Source organism: Callorhinus ursinus, unplaced genomic scaffold (genome assembly GCF_003265705.2).
Source record: "Callorhinus ursinus isolate GAN/ISIS: 27379988/994484 unplaced genomic scaffold, GSC_fseal_2.0 scaffold12, whole genome shotgun sequence".
Classification (NCBI taxonomy): domain Eukaryota; kingdom Metazoa; phylum Chordata; class Mammalia; order Carnivora; family Otariidae; genus Callorhinus; species Callorhinus ursinus.
The window spans coordinates 22,487,633-22,513,181 of NW_027397074.1; the positions used below are offsets into that span (position 1 = coordinate 22,487,633).

Here is a 25,549-nt window from a genome sequence, read left to right on the forward strand (position 1 = left end):
GGCTTACTCGGTTTCAACTGTTATTCTCTCTACACCAGAATTTCTCATTTCTCAGAGTATATCCTTAAGTAATTTATTAAGTACTCATGGAGGTACTTAATACTTCATGGGCTTCCTCTGCTGAGAATGGGAAAATCTAATTTTTGTATCATAGGAATTATAATTAGTTGGGTTTAATATTTTGATTCACAACATTTTTTCCTGACAGTGTGGTAGGGCAGGCTTCACTGTTTTGAACTAGGTGCATACTGTAAAGAAAGAGTGTAATGCCAACCTGACATTTGGATACTTGTATTATTTCAGTCCTGTATTTTATATTTTTATCACAATTTCTTCAAGTAGGCCTCCTTTCATTGAGTTTTTTTTTTTTTAATTGCTTTCCTTGTTTTATGTTTGTGTTTTGGTTTGGTTTTAGTTAATATTTTCTTCAGTTTCTGTTATTTTTTTCTCTGTTGCTGTTTCTTTTCGGGAAACACTTTGTCTTCTGTATTAATTATCTTATTCATATTTTCTTTTCTATTTTTTCTATCTGAGGTTGTTCTCAAATGTGTCCTCTCATATCAGTGATTCAGTTTTCTGTAGCATTAAATATGCTTTTAACTTCAAATTCATTTATGCTTTTTAGCACCTCTAACATGACTTAATTTCCTTAAAACATTTTTAGTTTCCCTACTCTCTATCCATTCTTTGTGCCCCTTCACTTTCTATCCCGGTAGTCCAGAGAGTTACCTTAAAGTATATTTACTTATTGGATACCTCACTTTCCCACTTTACTTATTTGAGTTTTCAAGTTGATATTCTCTTTACCTTCACTTAAAATATTTAGTAACGGGCTCAGTTTTGCCTTTTTCTCCTGTATTTATCTGGAAATGAGGCAAAAACTTGTTTGTATAGTCAGCTGGCATCCACTTGTAAATTATGTATTGCATTTCTAGCCTCACATCAGGAGGACATATCTGTGTGCCTCGCTTCCTGTGTGGTTGCTGTTTTCTGGTGGTCTATCACTTAGTGCAGTTGTCTGTGAGTAGGTGAGATACTTCCAAATCTTGCACTCAGTTCTCTATGTTAAAGGAAAAAAAAAAAGATTATTCCCTGCTCTCAAAACCCTTACTATGACCACCCATATCTATATTGCTCCACTTTGGGGTCTGGAGCTCAAAATATGCAGTGTGCCACTATTCAGCCACCTTCCAGCGTTCTTTTCCTATTCTGGTAGTTGCTTTCTGAATGAATGTGGAATCCTGAGAGAATTGGAGAACCTGGTTTGAGGACAGTTCCTGGGAAAGACAGTGGAGGTGGCCCAGCTTTCTCACTGGATAGACTTGGGATCTCCAGCAGTCACTGAGGTTGGACAAACCATCCCTCTCTCTTTGGAGTGAAGCTTGGATGCTTTTCTTTCTTAATTCAGCTTTGTGACTCTTTCATATTCTAGTAACAGGTGTTAAGTTTAGTGTCCATTTGAACTTGTGAGTTTTTTGTTGTTGTTTTTTTTTAATGTGATTTCACTGGAAATTTAGTGGGGAGAAGGAAGAGGCTGAATCAGAAACTGCTGGTCAGGAGACATTTAAACCAATTGTCTAATGTTTCCCTTCACGCTCCTCCTCAGTGGTCATGGGGGTCTTGAGGGAAAAAAATGGAGTCTAAAAACTGTGCTATTTTACTTCACTTGAGTCATAGAAAATGCATGAAAAATTATCTAGAGAAAGTTGTAAATGCCTCAGATAATAATATAAAGTTATCTCTATGGAACTTTCCATTCTGTTGTGGAGAAGCTATAAAATAGTTTATCTAAAATAGTGTACTTAGCAGCAAACATATTTCTTTAAAAAAGAAACTGTAATTACATGCTTTCACCTACATCCATTTTCATCTACATCATTAATAACTAGTTTGTGAATACCTACTTGGAGAGTGACCTTGTTGTAGTAGCTCACCCTAGCCTACATATGCTGCAATCAGTGGTGCCATTCAGATTAGATTATTATACTTTCAGTCACCCAACTTCAGCTAATTTTGCATAAACTATCCCCTGAGAAAAACACTTGGTAGTGTAAAGATTGGTAGCATTTATAAAGCTTTGAGCAGAAATTATAAAGGAATATGACATAGCTTCATTTTAACAGCACCTGGGTAGAGGCAGAAACAGCTCTGATTCCTTCTTTTGTGGAGCCTACCCTGTCATAGGTAAGACAAACTTCAAATAATCACAAAGATAATTATAAAAAGTTTGATTCCAATGCTGAACCCACTTTATAAAGTTCTTTGCAAATATCATTTATTATTTCACTCTTGTAAAGTAAGAACAGAGAAGGTTGCTCTTACCTGATTGTAAGATCTCTAGCACTAGAGAGCTCTTAAAACCTTTGCTGCAAAGATAGTATTTTGCACTTTCTAAAGAAAAATGTTTTCCATTCTTGCACAGGATAGGTGAAGAAAGTGTATAAGGATGTTTCTATTTCTAGCGCAGTTATATTTGGATTGTATTGATTCAGTGATAGGGTACATGTTCTGTATTCATCTTTTTGAAAGAAATAAACAAAATGTACACAGCAGGTACACCTGCAGAATGTTATGTAAGAGCTTCTGTTCTCTGTAGGAGGCATGTGTTTACTTGTGCTGTGATCCCAGGGTGGACATCTTTGGCATTCACGTTAAAAGATGACAGAAGAGATGAGATTGGTCTTTTAAGTTAAGACACTGACCTGCAATCCTTAACCTTTTCTTTTTATTTATATCCTCTCTGCCCAAGTATTCTCTCTAAATCTAGATTTTCTGAAGCCCCAAAATTCCAACAGGTGTTTTAGGCTCAGTTTCTATGAACCAATCCTGTTGCCCGACAGTCAGCCTGACCAATCTCAGGTGGTGATGTGCAAACCCTTGATCTCTCCTTTGGAAAGGTTATTAAACACATGGAGAGAGAACTGCTCTGGAATAAGAAAACACGACCTTTCACCAACTGTGCTTCTGTTGTCAAGTCACTTCACCTCTTTGAAAAGCAATTTTCTGTTCCTCTCTGTGAAATAGAGGTATCTCGGTCTCATCCTGCCCATATGCCAAGGTGGGAGATAAGACAAATAGGCCAAAGCCTAAGGGTCATCTGACCCGGCTATGGGAATAAAAGATTAATCAGGCCATCTAGGAGCAGGTTCCCTGTGATATTTCTCTCAGGGTGATCTAAGAACTTCTCTCAGAAGGTGGTCTTTATTAATCGCCCAAAGTAAGTGTTTTGAAGGTAGGTTCTGTGTCATGTGACGAGCACAGCACAGTGTCATTAGGTAAATGCTAGTTGAATAATGAGGGAGCTATTTCTTCCTAAATTCCACAAATAATAACAGTAGCTGATGGAGCGCCATTTTGTATTTAGTGTCAGAACACTCAGAGGCTACCAGAAGTGATCCATGGTTTCCAGGAGGAGTAATACTTCCTCAACCAGGAAGTCACAGTGATGATATAAGGCTCAAGAGTTTTTGTGGGGATTAGCTGATTTAGGTGCATGGTGAAGAGAGGTAGGGAGAGTCAGACCCGAGATATTTTCCACTGCATCACCTGCTTCCACTGGGAACTTGAAGAAGCCATGTAACTTGTCTGGGCCTCTGTCCCTGTCTGAACAATGAGGTGGACTGTGTCTGTCTGCCTTCCCTCACAGCCTCATTTGCAATGATAAAGGAGATGATAAAAAAGATCAAGTGTCCTACAAATGTAAGGTATTTAGTGGAAGGAACCATGGACTGAAATGTTCAAAACCTGGCTCTGACACTTATTAGCTCTGCAGCATGCACTACTGAAACAGTTTCTTCCTACGTAAAATGAAGGTTCAATTAGTTTATTTTTGATACTTTTCCTGTTAATAGAGATGGGTTTGTAGAAATTCTCTTAATGTGCATACAGCCTTAAAATAATTACATGTCTTGTCATTTTAGGCTTTGGGAATTCTAAGAAAACATTGAGCTGAAACTTTTGTCCGTCTCCTAAATAATGTCTGAATTTACAGACCTCAGTCTGTTTTTCCTATATCCAGAGAATTTGGCTGTACTTAGTAGCACTCCAAGCTTTTATCAGTGCTCTCCCTTCACCACTAATGAGTTCTACTGTCTTCTGTTACCCATTTTGGTGGGAGGGGAGGGTGGGATATGTGGAGATCAACCTGGCAGTTTCAGTTTTACCTGGGTTTGCCCCGCACATCAGTGGATTAATCTGTATATGTCTTCATAGGAATAAACATGCTCACTTTGAGACAGGAATTTCTAGACTCTGCAACCATGACAACCATCTCCAGGCTCTTCATTTCATAAATGTCACACCTGTAGTATTTGCAAGGGCCTTGGAGTTCTTCCCATCCAGGTCTCTCATTTTTCAGGGGAAGCCGGGGCCCGGAGAAGCAGCTTGCTGTCGGTCACAGTGATCTGAACAAAGAAAATCCAACGTCCCAACAAAGCTGCATGCCATATACTTGGTTACCCTGCAGTTGAAGGGAGTCGGCCACGGAGAAAATCAAATCTGGCACTTTCCCATGGTTGCAGCATTCGTCGTAAAATCTGCCCTTTTGATTTCTTGCTACTCTTCAAATAGAAGCAGAGGTGTTTGTTTTATTTCAGGTGTGACATTTTACAGAATTTAGCACTCTTGACTAAGAAGTGCAGTTGTGGTGATTACATCTGAGTTCTTCAGATCATTCTTGTCTTAGTCTGGGCTAACTTTAAATGGCTTATTCTGTGCTAGCCACTTGTGCTAAAAGCTTTACGTGGGTTATCTCATTTAATCTTCCAATAAAGAAGGTTATGACCCATGAGGAACTGCATCGTACAAGTGAGCAAAGTGAAGGTAAGAGAGGGTCGGTGATTTTCCAGCGTCATGGAGTCCTTTCATGGTAGGCCTGAGATGAATTCAGTCTAGCTTCACACTTGGCCATGGTAGAAAGATCACAGAGTCACTCTTCTTGTCAGCAACAATCCCAGATACTTCAGAATCACCTAGGCACATGGATTTGCTGGATGCCCGAGTGTGTGCCCACCAAAGTATAAGATCTCCACAGAAAATAATTCCTGACAGCCTAGACGTGTGCATGTGTACATGGATATATTTATATATATAAGGTAGCATGTCTAATATCCAAGTATCTTGCCATTTTCAGTTTATCAGGTTTCTGTTGGTGGAGGAGATAAGCACTGGTATTTATTAGAAGGGGAAAGAGTCATCCTTTCTCCTCATAGCATCTTGCCCATAGCAGCTCTTCAATAAATGCCTATTGACTCAATCCTTATTTTCTAAGGAAAATGGCACTGGATCAGGAACCAGAAGCTCTAGGTTCTAGTCATGGTTTTAACAGCAATTCACTGTAACAACTAAGCCAGCTCAGTTTTCATCTACATCTTCAAGGGAGGCCAGAAATGCCAGGATTGGTGATTCTGCAAGTAACATGTTCACTGTAGGGCTCAGAGCTGGAGTTATACATACACTTGGTCATTTGAGCATGTCAGGCCAGGTTGCCTGGCATTGTCAGGTTCTGAGAGATTCATCCAGACTAGGGCTTTGTTGGTAAGCTCAGACCTCATCAGCAAGGTGGAAGGGAGTTGCCATGAATTTGGAGCAGCACTTGCCTCGTAGATTGTTGCTCTGAGCAACTCCTAAAAGTAGGTAGGTTAAGTGTTGTACCACTAAGGCCATGGAGAGAAACCAAGAGAGCCAGGGCTGCCTGTTAGGGGCCTCATAAAGGAATGACAGCAGCACCCAAGACTCCTTCCTGTCCAGAGACTGTTAGAGCTCAGGAGCCCCTGTGAACCAATGAGGGTGGAAGGAGCAAGGGCTACATTGGCGAGACTGCAGGAGTGTGCAGATCAGGAAGTGGTAAAGAAAGAGAAATGATGAGAGTGGGGCAGAATCAATTTTAAAAGTTTCAAGAATCCCCTCCCCTCCCACCACCACCTCAGGACCGAGAACAGTTAGCAGAGCTGTAGCAGTGTAGACCACAGGGCCTTAAACATAACAGGAGACTCGACCGCATGCAGGTGGGAGCATCCCCCCTCTCCATCCTTCCCCTGTGTCCCAGCTGGCTGGCTGAAAACCAGGGAAAAGCAAGTCATAAACCAAAGATCGCTGAGCTTTGTGAGGTGTCCTGACCTCCAAGGTGCACATTTCTATCCTCCCATCAACTGACTCAATTTTTCTGGTAAGAAAACCTTAGACTCATTTGATCATAGCAATATTAAACATTTGCAACCCTTCTTGTACAATTCTAAATCCAAAATGCTCTGAAAACAGTTTGTTTAAAATAATTTTGTGGCAAACTCATTTGGTGGGAAACCTGACCAAAACAGACAGGATGCTATTTATAGTCTCTATTATTTACCTCACTTAGTGGGAAATACGTATGTTTGGTGGCAAAAATACTCGTGTATTTGATCACAGAGTGCCTCCATGGACCAAGCTGTGGGTAATAGGCAATTTATGGAAAATGCATCTCCCTGCCTTTCTGAAATTGGAAGAATTCTAAATTCTAAAGACATCTGGCCCCAAGGATTTCGGAGAAGAGACTTTCAACCCGCAGATTGTTTTCTGTAAATATTGGTGCATTTCTTTATCCCTGGAGGAAATGAATGTTTCGTTTGTTCTTCTCACCCTTACAGAGAAAACAAAGCGGGGGGAGGGGAGAAGTCAGACAAATGGAAACGGCGGCTCGCGTGCTAATAAACTGCATCCAAAGCTTTTGGGGGTCAGGGTCCTCCATAGGAGTCGATTTTGGGGGGGACAAAAATCTGGATCTGTACCTTTCCTGCAATTAAAAACAACAACAACAACAACCACCACCGATGTCGCTGTGGAACTGCAGCATCCTGGTCTTCCGTCTGGCAGCTGCCGGAGCTGTGGAGGAGCTGCTCGGCCTTCGGTGCGTGGGACTCGCGGAACCATAGCGCCATCTTTCTTCCAGATTCGGAATCGGATCTTCGCTCTGCCACCGGCCCGCTTGCCTGCCCGAACCGGGCGGTCCACAAGGCTCCCGGCTCTCCAACAGTTCCCTGACACCCAAATCGTAGAGGAAGAGCTGCAGAGAGGGCTAGAAAATGTGTTGTCTTTTCTTTAGTCCCCGAGACTTTAAATTCGTAACCTAATCCGTTAGGGAGTGTGGGCCATAGACCCCGTGTTTCATTAGTGTGCACCTAGTGAGTCATTTTACACACTAGACATTTTAATTTACAACCTGCTGCATTGCAGCACTTTCCTGGGCCGTCTGCTATGTGATAAGGTATTCTTCTAGCCGCCAAGGCTTCCAAAATATAGATACACTTTCTTAGTTCAGATTTTTTTCTTTCTTTTCAATTTTCAGTTGCAAATCAAACATGCAGTTACAGAAGCAGAGATTCAAAAATTGAAGACCAAGGTAAGCACCATTAAATGGTGTTTGAATTGTACTTTTTAAACTTCGGACGCTATGAATAAATTCAACCCTAGGACTAAAGGATTTGTTCCTGTGCATTTGAAAGAATACAAATGTGAGAGGTTCATTTCCACTGTTAGATAAGTAGACAGACCTGCCAGTGAGACACATGCCCCTAGGGGGTAAGCACCACCATACTCCCTCAGTGAAAATAGCACGGCGTTTTAAAAGTACATATTTACATATTTGCACATATGTGGCCAGTTCCCTCTGAGAGTTCCTCAAAAATTAAATAATGTTAATGGTTCTAGCATCCGAATTATGTTTTGACCACTAATTATGCTGTTACATTATACAAGCTATTACGCTGTATCTTTCTCTTTATTTATCTTACTTTAAATAGGTTTATTCGTTTACTTATTTTTAACTTCTTCATCAGAAACAATGTATTTTAATGTAGCACCTTAATACTTTTTCATAGAAAAAAATTCCAATTTCTAATAATTAAATATTATGAAATTTAATATGATATGTGAATAATTGATTTTAGATGCCAGATGCTACTGGAAATTTTTAGATGAGTTTAGTTTGCATTATTTAAATTTGTGGAAAGAAACAGGTTTTGATAAAAGGGGAGTATGTATTTTTAGTTTATATATGAAATAATACAAGATTCGAAAGGGCATGTTTAGTTGGTAAATTATAAGGTACTTGTAAATTCCTAGAATTGTGTCTAGGTTTATCAAATATGTAATTTCAAGGATTTAAAAATATTTTTTGAATTACTTTAAAAATAATATTCTTTATTGTTTTTGTGGTCTTTTAAAAACTAATACATAATTTCTCCCTCCACCACTAATGATCTGTTTTCCTGTTCACACTGAACACTTATTTTGGTTTTTCCATGTGTTTTAAATGGAGATGAATTAGCAGGGCTGTTTTGGTTAAATGGTATTCTCAGCTAATAACTCTGTAGCTCTTAAGCCAAAACATGTCTATACATCATTCATGGTGTCAGCCAAGCTCTGTGAATAATCATTTTTAAATTAGTAGTGGTTGGTAAATAAGCAACTTGAATACAAAACATTGCTTAATAAAAGATGCAGGAAAAACCTAGTCTTGTTTTAAATTGCTATTGTTTCTTAGCACAGAATGGAAGAACAGATTTTTTTTAATTGTTGGTTATAACCAGGGACAAAGATTCCCCTGTGGATTGTAAGTGCTTTAACAAAGCTTATGTTAGACCAAAAACATTTAATTTAGAAAATCCTATAAATTAGTATTGTGTATTTTTCTCTTTATTATATTGGCATGTACTAGCTATAGTAGCTTACTTTAATGTGACACTTTATATCCATGTTGATAATAGAATTCCTCATTTTGAAATGTTTTTTTTTTTTACTTTGTAATCTGTTTTGTCAATGTATTTAGTTTAAAATATACATTAAAAGATATATATATATATATATTTGCTGAATGTGGTATGGTTTGGGGATGTCTTCGATTTTGAAAATTGTTAGTTTATAATGACTGCATCCTTTTGAATGTGAAAGGAAGCATGTGAACTAGATGAAGCACTAGTTTAAAGGTCCATTAGTGTGAATAAATGACCTTTGACCCCTTACCTAAAGGATCAGCCTTGAATTTCCCTAGAAATAAGGGAGTCGGAGTAGTATACCATCTATTCCTAAGAGTCTCTGGAAGCAGAAACACAGGAAGCTGCCTTTTTGTTCCATCAGAGGGATTTAAAATAAGTCAGCAATGATTTATATTTTTACTTACACTATCTTTTACACTTTTATGCAAATTGAAGTTTATAAGGCTCTGGAAATTCAGAACAGTGCCAGCAAAATAATGAGCTACAGACTATGTTCATGTCAGTTGAAATAAAGGATGTAATCATATTATTAAAAGGGATAAAAAACAAAGTAAAAATAACTAACATTTATCAGATTATGCCCCCAGAGCTGTTCCAGGCATGTTGTTGTGTTACATCACAATTCCATCTTATAGATAATATACCTGAGTCTTGGAGAGCTTCAGTTACTTGCCCAAGGTTTAAAGGCCACTAATGGTAGAGCTGGGCTTCAACTCTAAACTGAATGACTCCAGAGACCCCTTCTTACTATTAGGCCAAACTGTGCTTCTGCCTCTCTCTCCTTCCCAGTGTGCCTCTCCCCCTTCCACTTTTCAATTAGTTTTTTACATCTAATTATATGTAGGAAAAACGTCTAAAAGAAGGTACATTGAAGTTCATTGGATAGAATCCAGTCAAACTCTAAAACAGTATGTACTGCTCACAGAATTTCAAACCACATGGTGCAATGGAAAGATCATGGGAGGGGAAATCAAGTCCAGGTTTTATTATTTCTCAGATGTGTGACCTCGGTTGGACAAAGCATTTCCCTTTTCAAGGCTTCCATCTCGTAATCTCTGAAATGCTGAAAATAAGTTTTACTCTTCTCATCTCAAGGTTCTAGATGATTGAGTCTAGGTGACAGTGGAACTTGATTTAAAACATGGTATAAAAACATGACGGATTTTGCTGCAGAATACCCAGACTATCCTTGCCTTGACATTTGCTTTATCCAGCTGCAAGCAGCAGAAAATGAGAAAGTGAGGTGGGAACTAGAAAAAACCCAACTCCAACAGAACATAGAAGAGAATAAAGAGAGAATGCTGAAGTTGGAGAGCTACTGGATTGAGGCTCAGACCTTATGCCACACAGTGAACGAGCACCTCAAGGAGACTCAGAGCCAGTATCAGGCCTTGGAGAAGAAATACAACAAAGCAAAGAAGTTGATCAAGGATTTTCAACAAAAGTAAGCAGCTTTTAATGACTAAGGAATAATTGTGTGCATCTAAAGAAGTCTTGTATCCAGCAATTTTGTAACATCTAACAGAATAGAGAAGATAATCTTGGTAATTCTTTAAGCAGTTATAAAGCATTCAGGCATTCAGACATTCAGTTTTGGAAATCACTTCTATCATTTTTCATGTGAGATTATATTTGGTTTATTTTACAGTTCTTGGCTGTTGGTTACCCCCTGGTTTCTTTTTGATAGTCAGTCATTCCTAGTAACTATGAAAACATGTGAATCTCTGTCCTTTTGGGAACAGCTCTGAGTAGGAAGCAAGCAAGAAGCCCAGTCGAAGGCACGCAGAATGACTGACCATTGCAAAGCAGCAACTGGGGCCTTGCAGAGGCTTCCTCTATCTCTCTTGTTAGAATCAGGGACTGCAGAACTTTCCCACCTCAGATAGTGTAAATCTCGACTAGCAAGACCACCTGCCCTCCCATTTTCCGCTGCTCAGCTGTTGAGAGAATCACCAGGGGCTCAGTTCACTGCAGTGAGAGAGTCCAGCAGCACACTCTGCTTTTGAATCTCATCAGCTCTTTCCACACGAGTGCTGCTTTGCTTCCCTCTGTTGGATTTTGGTGTAATTTCAGGGAGATGGTTACTGGATTTTTTTCATCAGGTACCTCTGGCCAGCCAGAACAATAGAGTCGTGCCGGACCACTTCTGGTCTTTCAGGCCAAGCCTTAGAAGCTAAGCATATGTGTAAGATTCACAACGTCTCTGTTACTTCCTATCACAGAAATAATAGTTTTCATACTTAAAGTAGACTACTATAAAATATTTATTGTGAAAAGGGGGAAATTACTCTTTGCGGTCATGAATCCAGTACATCGCTATTTTAACTCTTCCAGCCAAAAATGTCATACCTAATTGTATTTTATGTGATAACTTCTATAGTAAATGTTGCCAGATTTGCAGGTTGTATTCCAGGCTCTCAGAATGGAGATATTTTCTCCTTCTCCCCATATTATCCTCTGGTGCGTAAGCGACAGCTCCCCCTCCGTGTTTCTGACCCACCCAGTCCTTTGCCGCTGTCATTCGTAGAAAGCAAATTATAATTATCTTCTGTAAACTCTTACCATCCAGTCCCATCGGTTTAGGAAGTTTGACTTTGTAAATATGGCATTATGACTGTGTCACATGTAGTCATTTCCACTGAATCAGCCAAGGTGGGTCGCTAGTTCAGTAGCTTCTCTCTAGACCTGTATGGGTGCCCTAGAATCAGGAGGTAACAAACGAAAACCCCAGTAAGCAGAATCCAAGCATTCTTCTTTAATTTCCGATCCATTAAAACGTTTTATTTGCTTTCGTTATTAGACGCCTTTCTTCTAACTGTGATTGAGTCTTGTTTATTTAAATAGCTGCCCAGTTATTTGTCCCACTGTGCAGTTTATTGCTTCAGATAAGAACTTTTACATGTTTCCTCAGTTATTGAGTATTTGATGCCATCAGATCTTTTATTTTTTTCTTAAGAGAACTTGATTTCATCAAGAGACAGGAAGCAGAAAGAAAGAAAATAGAAGATTTGGAAAAAGCTCATCTTGTGGAAGTTCAAGGTCTGCAAGTACGGGTGAGTTATGTGCTCAAAACCACTAAGTGATAGGATGGTTTTGCTGAGTACTTAGAGAGGAGTGCTGGCTTAGAGTTTTATGGATGGATTTTTTCCCCCCCTTAGATTAGAGATTTGGAAGCTGAGGTGTTCAGACTACTGAAGCAAAATGGGACTCAAGTTAACAATAACAACAACATCTTTGAAAGAAGAACATCTCTTGGTGACGTCTCTAAAGGAGATACCATGGAGAATTTGGATGTCAAGCAGACATCTTGTCAAGATGGCCTAAGTCAAGGTTTGTTTATAAACCAACCACAAAAATTGTTTCCAGTGACTATAAAATTTGGCCTTACATTCTTCTTTTTCTTACCCAGAGATTTAAAAGTTGAGACAACCTTCCTGCCATGAGAAAGAAGAAAAGTCTTATCAAAATAAGAACCCATTATTTGGCTCTTGTTTTATTAAAAACCAATGCCTTGATGAAAGGAAATAACAAAATTGCAACTTAAGCCAAATATTTTTAAGTCATCATAATACTGATAGACTTAATGAACTACCTTAAAAATATAAGTAAATAAACTACCTTACCATGATAGTTCATCCCATCTAGGGTGAGCCACTACTTATGTATTAATAAGTAAATCTTGCAACTTTTAAGTCATTAGAATGAAAATGTCTTTCCTAACATCAGAAGGCTGACTCCCTGCTTCTAGCACTTGGAATTCATTGAGTTAAGAAGTTCTGTATAGTTTTGTGCTCTTACCTTGGTGTTCTCTCTATACTTCTCAGTCTTTCCTGTCAAAGAGCAAATAAGATCAAAACCCTGGAAACATTTGCTATCATAAATGTTTGTCTTATTTTATGCACCAGCCATAAAACGGTCACTTGTTTTCTCACACAAACACACATCCATACAGAGGTTGTGTGTATATGAATGTGAATGAATGTTTTAATATCTATAATATATTTATAAATTAGAAGATGTATAAGAGTTTATAAAGATAAATACACAGGAGGATATAAAACCTTTGGTTTCGTCTTTTGAAGTTTTTACCTAATAGTTCCCGGAAAAGGGGAAAGGAACAGAATGTTGTGAAGCAGCACCAGACAACTCACAGGTGGTGATCTGACAATGCAGGGAAACTGTTCACTAATGAGCAACCAGTTTAGTTCTCTGATGATCTTTCTCACATACTGAAATGTCTCCAACGAGACTTCTCTTGATACACAAGTGTTTATATCACATCATTAACTTTTATTTATTTTTTTTTAAGATTTTATTTATTTATTTGAGAGAGAATGAGAGATAGAGAGCACGAGAGGGAAGAGGGTCAGAGGGAGAAGCAGACTCCCTGCTGAGCAGGGAGCCTGATGCGGGACTCGATCCCGGGACTCCAGGATCATGACCTGAGCCACCCAGGCGCCCATCATTAACTTTTAGAACTGCACTCTTAATCATTAAAAATAAAAAGTATTGGAAATTTTCATTAACATTAAAGTGTGATCTAGAAATTCGAGACCATTTACTACATTTATATCCTTTTGCTGGGCTTTCCCTTAATAAAATATAATGTGTAAATAATGCCCCCTTGGTAGCTTAAAGAGTAGTGTTTAGCACCAGCATTACCACTAACTGTAGAGCTGTGTGTCTCCAGGAAGGTCATTTAGCATCTCTGGATTGGTTTTACTATGTATAATATAAAAATAGTAACACTTCTGTTTTTTCCATACTAACGGGTGTTTTGAGGTTTTGTGACTTGGTCACTGAGGTGAATAAAAGCTTTTATAGGATTATAATTTTTATATCTGGAACTCCAGAAGATTGATTTCTAAAGAAAAAGGTCAGGAAAAAAAAAATCAATGGTTTTTTTCACCTTTCTGACTATTTTCATTCCATTAAGTTAATTGTAGTTTATAATAAATAAGTGTTTCTGCTGTGACATGCACCAAGTATGATCAGTAGCCAGTGGCTTTCCAGTGTTCAGTTCATTTCTGTTCATTTATTTCCATTCAGAAATCTGTATCTTGTCAAACATATAATTAATGGTATTTATTAAATTATGGGACTACAGAAGATCAACAAACTCTACTATTAACATGCTGATTTGGATCAAAACCTTATATTTCTTCTGAACCCTTTTCCTATTCTACACCCTCCATTTTGCCACATAATTATCAGTTTCCCTAGCAACACTGTCGGCTCACAGTGAGATGCAGAGACTACTAATTCTTACTGAAACCAATCCATGCTTGTGCAGTGGAGGTAGAATCAGTCATCTTAGACATTTGTAGCACACATATCAAGCGGTGCTCTCCCAGTTTTGCTGCTGAGGACAGTCAGTGATAAATCTCCTTGAATTTCAAGTGCTTGATCACATAAACTAAAATGGCTTGGTCAGTAGCTAGATAGGAATGCTCTGGAAAGCACTTTTCTAAATTGATCCTTTGCTTCTGTTGCTAGGGAACGCTGAAGTCCTAGAGGTTTAGAAAAGGAAGTAAAACTGAGGATCAAACACAGGCCATTCGGCACTTAAAGATCCCTCCCACCCCCCCAAGCCCCACACACACCTTTTTGCAACAGGATTGGGTAGAGCAGTTGCCTTCAGTCCTGCTAGTTTCTGCCCCGTAGATGCAGTGCCCTTCTCCCCACTTCCTGTGGACTCTCCAATTCCGGCTTGTTTTCTGAGCACTGGAGTATTATTATTGATAGGATGAGTGAATGGTTTAGCAGATCTTTAGGCCTTGAGGCAGCCCAGTGAAGCAAAAGGATTATCAATTAAAGTCAACGAGAAACTATGCTAGAATGAAATAAAGAAAGAGAAAGGAAGGAGAGAATGAAGGAGGCAGAAAGGGAGGAGGAGGAAAAGAAGAGCTCACAAACAGTCATTTCCTCACAGGGAGTCATGTTCTTCTAAGAATGAGCTTCCCAGCTGAGGAGGGATTAATTACTTGACTCTCACCATTTAATTATTAAGTTTTCAGAGTGATAAAATTATTTTTCAAACCATGCAGAAATGTACCACAGTTACAGTTCTATTTGAATACTGTTGGTGTGGTTCTCTCTGTAAACCAAGCCTACTCAAGTATCTCATTAAAATTTTGGTAGATTATACAATCCATTACTTAATATGCTCTAATACACTTTTCTTATAATAGTACATAAAGCAAACATAACAATCTTTTTCACCAGGAGCCATGGCAGACCCTTATTAAGGATTATTACTTAATTATTGAGTTATTAATTAGTACTTACTATTTATTAAATAAGGCACATTGTTTTACCTGTGGTCCAGGGTGTGAAAAGTAATTATTTTGCCCTCCTGCCATGTTTTCTGTTGTCATTTCTTAGTGCCTGAGTAGTGCTGGTCTATGTAAGAGTTCTCTATCCTATATCCAGGGGCCCTAAGTGACTAGAAATGTCTGCGACTGCCCAGATTTTTAAGTCATGATTAGGATAAGAGCAGAGAACAGGTTAGAGAGATCTTGGAAGAAAAGGGTTATAGTCTTAGTTTGATTAGATTCCCTGGAAAACTCACTTGAAAAACATGAGCTTCCTGCACTTCAGATATTCCAGGATCCTTAAGATGATACTGTTTTTGGCTTTGAATATTTCAAACACTCTTGTGAAAGGTTCTGCATATCCATAGAAATAATGAAAGAAAAACTAGGACTAATTGGTAGAAGTTACATATGAAGGCACGTTATCATTAGCCTGCCTCGAGAGGTTAGAAGTAAATTTATGATACCTTTAGACAAGTGTTTTGAACACTGAAAGTCTGGTGCCACACTGATTTGTAAGAGGAAGGATGGCTTAGCCAAGATGTCCATCGACAGATGAATGGATAAAGAAGATTTTGTGTATATACACAATGGAATATTATGCAGCCATCAAAAGGAATGAGATCTTGCCATTTGCAACGACGTGGATGGAACTGGAGGGTGTTATGCTTAGTGAAATTAGTCAATCAGAGAAAGACATGTATCATATGACCTCACTGATATGAGGAATTCTTAATCTCAGGAAACAAACTGAGTGTTACTGGAGTGGTTGGGGGTGGGAGGGATGGGGTGGCTGGGTGATAGACATTGGGGAGGGTATGTGCTATGGTGAGCGCTGTGAATTGTGCAAGACTGTTGAATCACAGATCTGTACTTCTGAAACAAATAACGCAACATATTTTAAGAAAAAAAAGAAGATAGCAGGAGAGGAAGAATGAAGGGGAGTAAGTCAGAGGGGGAGACGAACCATGAGAGATGATGGACTCTGAAAAACAAACTGAGGGTTCTAGACGGGAGGAGGGTAGGGGGATGGGTTAGCCTGGTGATGGGTATTAAAGAGGGCACGTTCTGCATGGAGCACTGGGTGTTATGCACAAACAATGAATCATGGAACACTACATCAAAAACGATGTAATATATGGTGATTAACATAACAATAAAAAAATTTAAAAAAAAAAAGAGGAAGGATGGCTCCTAGGTAGAAAGAACAGTGTCCCTGCCAGCCGTTTAACAAGGCATGTCGTTTGTAGGATAAAGGATGAGGAAGATGAATGGGTTGGTAGAAGACAAATATATAGATGAGATAAACATTTTAAGAGATGAGAGGGAGTTTGAAGAAGAGGAAAAAAATGAATAAAATTAGAATAATTATTTTCTGATTCATAGACCTTATGTTAAAGGTATGCTTCAGGGTATTCTTGGAGTAAAAGTAGGCTTTGAATGCCCGAGAAGAAGTCATAACTATTTCTGTAAGCACTGTGATTCATTAATAGTTTTGAGGCATTACAGGAACTGGGTCACTTGTAGGTTTGTAAAGGTAGTTCAAGTATCCCCATGAAGTTCGGGTGTTATTACCAACTCCTTCTTCTTTCTCACACCTATCTACTCAGCTAGTGGGCCACTAGTTAGAAAACACTGAATGTTATCTTCCCTAAAGTGTGAACATGAAGGTTTATATAAACCCTTTTATTCTTAGTTCCTTTAGTTACTTACTATTCCTTAGCTCTAACAAGAACTGAGCCAGATAAAAAAAGGACTAAAGGTGCAAGATGGCAGATTGTAGGAAAGTCTAGACTTTCAGCATAGATTGTATCTAGAATGAATTACTCAAACCTGGGTGTCTTAAAAAAAAAAAAAAAAAGTATTTCTTAGCTAGTTTCCAGGTAACTTAAGAATATTCTGGAGAGGGGCACCTGGGTGGCTCAGTCGTTAAGTGTCTGCCTTCGGCTCAGGTCATGATCCCAGGGTCCTGGGACTGAGCCCTGCATCAGGCTTCCTGGTCTGCCAGAAGCCTGCTCCTCCCTCTCCCACTCCCCCTGCTTGTGTACCCTCTCTCACTGTGTCTCTCTCTGTCTAATAAATAAAATCTTAAAAAAAAAAATATTCTGGAGAAAGGAGCATAAGGATATGAAAATAATACCTTCTTGCTTCCTCTCCTTTGCCTTACACTTTTTCCACAAAATGGTTTGGCTGTTATGATAAAGCTTTAAATTTCCTAAAAGTTGATCCCTAAGATGGTAGTCTGCACCTGAATCCTGAACCCAGCATGCTTGGTCAGAAACCCAGGATTTGTGGACATTTCAGCAGAACTCAGCCTGCTTAGATATTTAAGCCAGCCAATTCTCTGATCATCAGGTCCTAGCCACATGTATTTGCTTGTTGTGACCCAGTTGTTAGCTTACTGATTTGCATGGAATCTGATTTCTCTGAATTAAATCACTTCTTTGAAATTTACTCTGATTTCAATAAAGTCTTTATCAGGAAAAGCAAAGGTAAGTAACCAACTGCCATTAAGGGTATCTACCTTTTTTATCTATATGTTTTTATCCTTATACTTCATTCACTCATATATTGTCTAGAAGTAATTTGGAGAGATGCCTTTATATGACAGGATTGGGTAAATTGATTGTGGCAAGATTAGAAAGAACAATGAGGATGAGTACATAGTGGAACCAGAAGTAATGCTGCAGGTATATATACCATGCTTACAGTATTTCTGAGGCAAGGCCTTTAATTTGGTTCTAAGCTTCCTAGTTGCCAAAGGAAACAGAAACCATTGTTCATTACATTATTCACAGTGTCCATAAGATAAAAGAACAAACCATCTGCTTAAAAGAAGTACAGTTTGTACTAGTGGCACAAATAATGCATGATTTGGAGAAAACAAGGAAATCCACTGATGATTGTTATTAGGACATTTTCACACAGTGACCCTCAGTGTAGACTGATAGCATCACACAAAAATGTAATGTAGTGTTCAGTAAAATCAATTTAAATTATTGAAGAGAGGATAGAAAGACACGTTGTACTCAGCTATCTGTTGATCTAGTTTGGTGCTCAGGTGCTCTTTCATGTATATCAGGTTAAATTTGTTAACCATGTTCAAAACTTCTAGAATGTGTTACTGAGAGAGAGGTGTTTAAAAAAAGTCTCACCCTGTAATTGTGGAGTTTTCTGTTTCTTCTTTTGGTTTTGTCAGGTTTTGCTTTATGTGTTTGAGGTGATGTTAATAGGCACATACAGTTTAGAATCGTCTTATCTTCTTGGTAGATTGACCTTTGATCATCAGAGAATGTTTCTATTTTTAGTAATTCACCTTAATATCTGCCTTGTCTGATATTTGAAGAGCTATATCAGCTTTCTTTTGGTTAGTGTTTGTATGGTATATAATTTTGTTTTACTGTAAACTTTCTATGTCTTTTGTATCAGTATATAGGTGTTTATTTTTTACTACAATCTCTGTCTTTTAATTTTTCCCAATTCTTTATTTTTAAGATGCATTTAGAAAGTTGTTATTTAATTTATTTACTGATATGTTGAGTTTAAATCTAAGCTCTTACTATTTGTTTCTAATCTAACAAACAAAAGTCTTTGTTCTTTTTATCTGCTTTCTTGCTTTCTTTTGGATTAATCAGGTGGGGATTTTTTTTTAATTTACTTTTTTCTGTATTAACTTTTATTCTTCTGTTTTTGGAGACCTACAGATATAATTTAGAATATTTGCAGAAAAGAATGGACTGAATGTACATTCATGTGCTTCCCATTCAACTGTATAAAAAATTTCTTTTTTTTTTAATCTTTAGACAACTTTATTGGCATGATTAAAAACATTTTTCTTAGATGATGACAGAATATGTAAACGTGAAAAAATATTGGTGGCTCTACCTTATAACCAATATTTTAAATTTGAATATTTGATATTTGCCAGTGTATTGCCAGTTCCTTCCTTATTTTATTAAAAACAGTCCATTTATTGGTTCCATGTGAAATAACAATTATTTTTGGGGGGAAATGAGTCCCTACTGCAATTGAATATTTAAAAAAAAAAATCTTTTTTTAAGATTTTATTTATTTGAGAGAGAGAGAGCACACAAGCAGAGGGAGGGGCAGAAGGTAAGGGGGAGAGAGAGAATCCTGAGCAGACTCCATGCTAAGCATGGAGCCCGATGTGGGGCTTGATCTCACAACCCTGAGGTTATGACCTGAGCCAAAATCAAGAGTCGGATGCTTAACCAACTAACCACCTACATGCCCCTAGTTTCATAACACCTGAAACTAAGATATCACTGTATGTTAATTATACTAGAATTAAAGAAAATTCTTCTGTAACTGGAGTGTGACCTGTGTCACTGAGTAAAGAGTTAATAAAAATCCTCAAAAAGTTGGGGTTTGGTTTTTTAAAATTCTTTTTATACATGACAGGTCTTGTAATCCTTAATTGCTTTTAATATATATTGAGTGGCAATATATTAGAGGTTGGCAAATGCCTCGAGTATGGTTTTCTGTATAACTAATGGAGTATAGATCTATATATTTAACAAACAGTTAAGCTGCAGATGGGGTTAATACATTTGTATAAGATTTAAGTTATCTAGCACAGTGGTGTTCTGGAATCAAGTTCCTCTTCTACTTCAAGGTGAGCAGAGTGACACCCATTAACTGGCCAGGATTCTTTTCCTTAAAAAATAAATAGGGACACCTGGGTGGCTTAGTCAGTTAAGCGGCTGCCTTCAGCTCAGGTCATGATCCCAGGCTCCTGGGATTGAGTCCCACATCAGGCTCCTTGCTCAGCGGGGAGCCTGCTTCTCCCTCTGCCTGCTGCTCCCCCTGCTTGTGCTCTCTCTTTCTCTCTCTGACAAATAAATAAATAAAATCTTTTAAAAATAAATAAATAAATAAAACAAAACAAAAAACTTGCTTATTCACAGAGATAAATACTGAATCCAGAAATGCATTTTACATACATTTGTATATATAACCTATATAATATCATAACCAACTCGTGTCTATAGAAGGAACCCAAAGTTGGTTTAACATTCAAAAACTCATATAATTCATATATTAACTAGAGGAATAATCTATATATATAATCATCTCATTAGATGAAGACAAACATTTAATGAAGTTAAACACTTATTCATGATAAAAAGTTTATTAAATTAGAAATACAAAAGTTTATTAAACTAGAACTTTCTTCTTTTTTAAACTAGAACTTTCTTAACTTGATATGTGAAGCAAACAAAAGTCTATCAAACATCATAGTAAGTGGTGAAATGCTAAAATCAAGAATTTCCTTTAAAATTAAGAATATTGTTAACATTTCACCACTTAATGTGCTATAACCACTTCTATTCAGTGTTTTCCTTGAGGTCCTAGCAAGTACCAGACAAGCAAAAGAAATAAAAATATAAGGAATAAAAAAGAAAGTAGCAAATTTGTTACTATTCACTGATAATAAAATTGAATACATAAAAAAAACTTCAAGAATACAGATTATTGGAATTAATAAGAGTTTAGCAGGATGGATGGCTCCAAGAATCATTAGACATCAATTAATTGTAACAGAGAAAATGTCATTTTTGTACAAGCGATTTATAATGGCAACAAAAAATATAGCCAGTATGAATTTAGCAAAAGAAGCTCAAGAGCCATGGTAAGATACTCAAGAAGATCTCTATAAATTGGTAGAAGTAGGAAGCCTCAGTATTACAAAAATGCCATAATGCCAATTTTTTAAAATTTTATTATGTTATGTTTACAACCATACATTGCATCATTAGTTTTTGATGTAGTATTCCATGATTCATTGTTTGCGTATAACACCCAGTGCTCCATTCAATACGTGCCCTCTTTAATACCCATCACGGGGCTAACCCATTCCCCCACCCCCCTCCCCTCTAGAACCCTCAGTTTGTTTCTCAGAGTCCATCATCTCTCATGGTTCGTCTCTCCCTCCGATTCCCCCCCTTCATTTTTCCCTTCCTACTATCTTCCTTTTTTTTTTTTTTTTAACAGGTAATGTGTTATTTGTTTCAGAGGTACAGGTCTGTGATTCAACAGTCTTACACAATTCACAGCGCTCACCATAGCACATATCCTCCCCAATGTCTATCACCCAGCCACCCCCTCCCTCCCACCCCACCCCCACTCCAGCAACCCTCAGTTTGTTTCCTGAGATTAAGAATTCCTCATATCAGTGAGGTCATATGATACATGTCTTTCTCTGATTGACTTATTTCACTCAGCATAACACCCTCTAGTTCCATCCACGTCGTTGCAAATGGCAAGATCTCATTCCTTTTGATGGCTGCATAATATTCCATTGTATATATGTACCACATCTTCTTTATCCATTCATCTGTCGATGGACATCTTGGCTCTTTCCATAGTTTGGCTATTGTGGACATTGCTGCTATAAACATTGGGGTGCACGTACCCCTTCGGATCCCTACATTTGTATCTTTGGGGTAAATACTCAGTAGTGCAATTGCTGGGTCGTAGGGTAGCTCTATTTTCAACTTTTTGAGGAACCTCCATACTGTTTTCCAGAGTGGTTGCACCATCTTGCATTCCCACCAACAGTGTAGGAGGGTTCCCCTTTCTCCGCATCCTCACCAACATCTGTCGTTTCCTGACTTGTTGATTTTAGCCATTCTGACTGGTGTGAGGTGGTATGTCATTGAGGTTTTGATTTGGATTTCCCTGAACGGCATGCCAAAAATTTGAGAGAAGGTATTTGCAGCCCATTTAACTAAGAAAAGAGATTGTTTTCCAGAATATACTAGAAACACAACTAACTTAATAGAAAAATGGACAAACACATAAGCAATCAGTTCACCCAAAAGAGGAAAACCTAGAGTTTGGTAAACATTCGGCCTCATTAGTAAAAATAAAGTGATTTGCAGGTATAAAGTTTCACAGTAATATGTAATAGCCAGCATGAAGGAAAACTCATACAGCTATTTTGCTAAAGCAATTTGGTATTACCCAGTAAAATGGAAGATATGAAAATTCTGTGGCCCACCAAGTTTACTTCTACATGTGAATATGCTTCCAGAAGTTCTTGTAAGTGTGTACCAAAAGACATGTTCAAACATGCACAGCAATATTGTTCATAAGAATTGCAGAAAAAAGTGAATTAATCCTAGTCATCCCTTTCTACATAATGTTTAGCAAACAAACAACAATTTGCAGAATATTGAATATAGTTCATTACCATATATGAACTCAAAAAGCAAACAGAATTTATATTGTTTAAGGACAGTTTTGTGAATAAATAGAAAAATTAGGGGCTACAACTAGAAATGAGGCATAGAGAGGGCTTCAAAAGTACCAATTTTATTTTTTAGGCTTGATGGTAGGAACATTGGGTATCTTTTTCCTTCTCTTTCTATGTGACTTATATAAATGGTATAATTTTTGTATAAATAAAAATATTAAAATAGACATTTTTAAGTAGCTTAATTGAAAGATAAGAATGAGGAAAATCACAAAAGACTTTTGGGGGCTTATCATACTTAAGATTTAATAAGGGGAGGAAAGTCAACACCAGGAGACATTTACATCAATAAGGAGGTTCCTGAGGTCACTGGCCTCCTCCAAGAAATCATTTTCTGCTGAGGCTGTAATCATGTGTTGTCTTTGTCCTTTTTGCCTTTCCCTAGGCCCTCAATGTTAGTGGCTCTTTTCAGATACCTGTGGATATGAAGCCAGACTAGACCCCAACCACCACGTCTGATTTATTTCCTGACAGAGTCTGAGAGTACGTTAAGCATTCACTTTTAGCATTAGAACCCAGAATTTTAAAATAAGGTTAAAGGCATGATTAAAGCCAGAATTCATTAAATGGAAAGTCATTAAAAGGAAAGTGAATGCTTGCACTACATTATCAAGAGTGTCTTATACAACAGCATTAGATACAGAGCAATGGGGTAATTATTCCATGGTGTCACATTGTTTAGTTCTAAATTGGGGCGGGAGAGAATTCTGGAGTGGATTCAAGCTTGTTTTTATCATGCATACAGATATAATTTCTTGGTAAACTTTCATCATTTTCATTTTTCCTGAACAAATTATTTGCAGCAACTTTTAATCCCCAATAAATAATTTTGACCATGAAATATTATTGAATTGCACTAATTAAAGGGTGAACATTCCCGGTAAATCACTATGGAAATTTTTAATGAACAAGCCAAATGAATGAGAAATCAATACTTATTGATTGTTTTCTGGCATATCATTAGAGCCAAAATCTGTTCTTACTCAAAAGCAAAGCACCTAAATTGCCTGTCTAGTTTTGTGCAAGTTGTGCATCTGTCTTTGTGTAAGTCATTAAGACTTTTGTTGCCAAATCAACGAGGCATTCAGAAGGAGGTATTCAGTTGCAAAATGACAACTCTTCTTGGTTCCTATTTCTCACTGCCTCTTTGTAAGTTCACAGAAGTCACCAGACCTTCAGTCCTACTGAGGTATGCATTAGTACTAGAAGATATCTAAAGTTGTTTTGATAGAAAACAAGCTATTTTGTCAGAATGAGCTTAAGCTTAGTAGTTCTCTGTCCACTTTAGGAAAAGGGGGCTGCTTTATATTTTATTTTGACTTTTAAATTTTGTTTGTTTGGAATTGAACTATAAGGTAGATTGTGATCTGAAGTAAAGACAATTTTATTTTTTTTAAAGATTTTATTTATTTATTTGAGAAAGAGTGTGCCCAAGCAGAGGGGTGGGCAGAGGGGGAGGGAGAGGAAGAGACAGAATCCTAAGCAGACTCCACACTGAGTGCAGAGCCCGATGCGGGGCTGGATCCCAAGACCGTAAGATCATGACCTGAGCCAAAACCAAGAGGCAGAGGCTCAACCAACTGAGCCACCCATGTGCCCTGGTAGTAAAGACAATTTTAACCTGAATGTGTGGGATATAGCTCCTTTTCAAGGAAACTTTACAAGATAGCTGTATTCTGAAGTGTTTCTTGCATTTTAGAGATAATGCTCAGGTTCACCATGAAATTCTAATTATATAGATTGGGAGATGCTGTATAGTTATGTTAAGGTAAAATTGACTAAAAGAACAGGCTGGGAAATCAGGATGGGAAGATACAAAAGAAGATGATGCATGAGTGGTTTCTAAGTGCAGTGCATGTTGGTAGGTTCCTGTAAATATTTCAGGGTGGACCTCAGATTTCACACCATCCACCAGCCAAGAGGGAAATATGATCAATCATGGTGTCACAGCCTCTTTAAAATTAAAACCAAACAATGAACAGCTATTTCTGGAATTAGGACCAGAAAATTATCTTGTGTGTATGTTTCTGAACAATGTTCCAACCATATTGTTTCAGTAGTTATGAGATCCTTAGGGTTTTTTCTGTGAATGCAGGACACTAATATCAAGTTATGACTGAATCCCAGTGGACATGAAGTAATGTTCTACTTCAGTACTTTACATTAATTATGTCTCTCAGAACCCACAGGAAATGCCACATATTAGGAAATTTAAGAAACATAGAACTTGGGTATACAGAAAACTCTATTGCCTGTGAGTTTTGTGATGACAGTAAGGGCCTTAACACTACCCAAAAAGTCATTCAGATATTTATTTTGGTTTTATAATTAATGTTGCCTGTGAGTTTTGTGATGACAGTAAGGGCCTTAACACTACCCAAAAAGTCATTCAGATATTTATTTTGGTTTTATAATTAATGTTTGATTTATTCAAGCTACATTATCAAAAACCTAGTTTTTAAATTTGATTTGCAAATCACTGTTAAGGGATCTTTGAATAATATTGAGTTCCTATTTACAAACTTCGCTAATTAGCACCTACAAACATTTTAAATTGCATTTATAAATTCGTTACATTTGACTTCCTTTTTAAATCCTATTTTTAGTGACTGACAGTCTTTGCAAGTACTTAAGAAATTCTCATGCACCTGTTACATTACACTTACAAGTAGTGTAGCCTTTGAGTTTTCTTAAACCTTCTGATGCTGTATGTATGTAATTAAGTCTTTCCATAGTTGAAAGATACTGTCCCAATAAGGAAGCCAACAACTGTTATCTCAAGTAACTGAGGTTATTTCCTACAAAAGGCATAAGCTCTGAATTCTTCTTAGAGTAATCAAGGAAACTATTACATCACTATATATAATTTGGGGGGTTGCCTACTTAGCATACTTGGGATTACTAATATCCACAGGTTTTTGTAGGCAGCCCTGAATGACAACACAGAAGCTTGTTTATTGTTGTCTTGTCAGAGATGCCATAATATCAAGAAGAGGACATTTACATATCCCACCTTCCTAGCCCCAGCTTATGTACATGACCTCATGGTCCTGCTCACAGAAGTCTGCAGTTTCCAACCAGTTTGCCCATTTGATTAGATTTTACAATTCTTTGAGGACTTTTCTATCAGAGTCTAAAGATGTTTGACGGTGAAGGAATCCTAACATATTGAACGCCTTTCCTTGTTGTCTAAACATAAATTATCC

General features: G+C 37.6%; 1 protein-coding gene across 11 annotated transcripts in view; it reads left to right on the forward strand.

The window, feature by feature from the left end:
• PPP1R9A (protein phosphatase 1 regulatory subunit 9A) overlaps positions 1-25,549 on the forward strand; it is a 321,553-nt gene that overhangs the window by 242,605 nt on the left and 53,399 nt on the right. For all 11 annotated transcript variants that reach the window (XM_073898836.1, XM_073898835.1, XM_073898838.1 and 8 more), the window contains 4 exons: positions 7,322-7,375; positions 9,965-10,194; positions 11,707-11,803; positions 11,909-12,080. In XM_073898836.1, the coding sequence (XP_073754937.1) occupies positions 7,322-7,375; positions 9,965-10,194; positions 11,707-11,803; positions 11,909-12,080 (553 nt within the window). The remainder of the gene's footprint in view (positions 1-7,321; positions 7,376-9,964; positions 10,195-11,706; positions 11,804-11,908; positions 12,081-25,549) is intronic.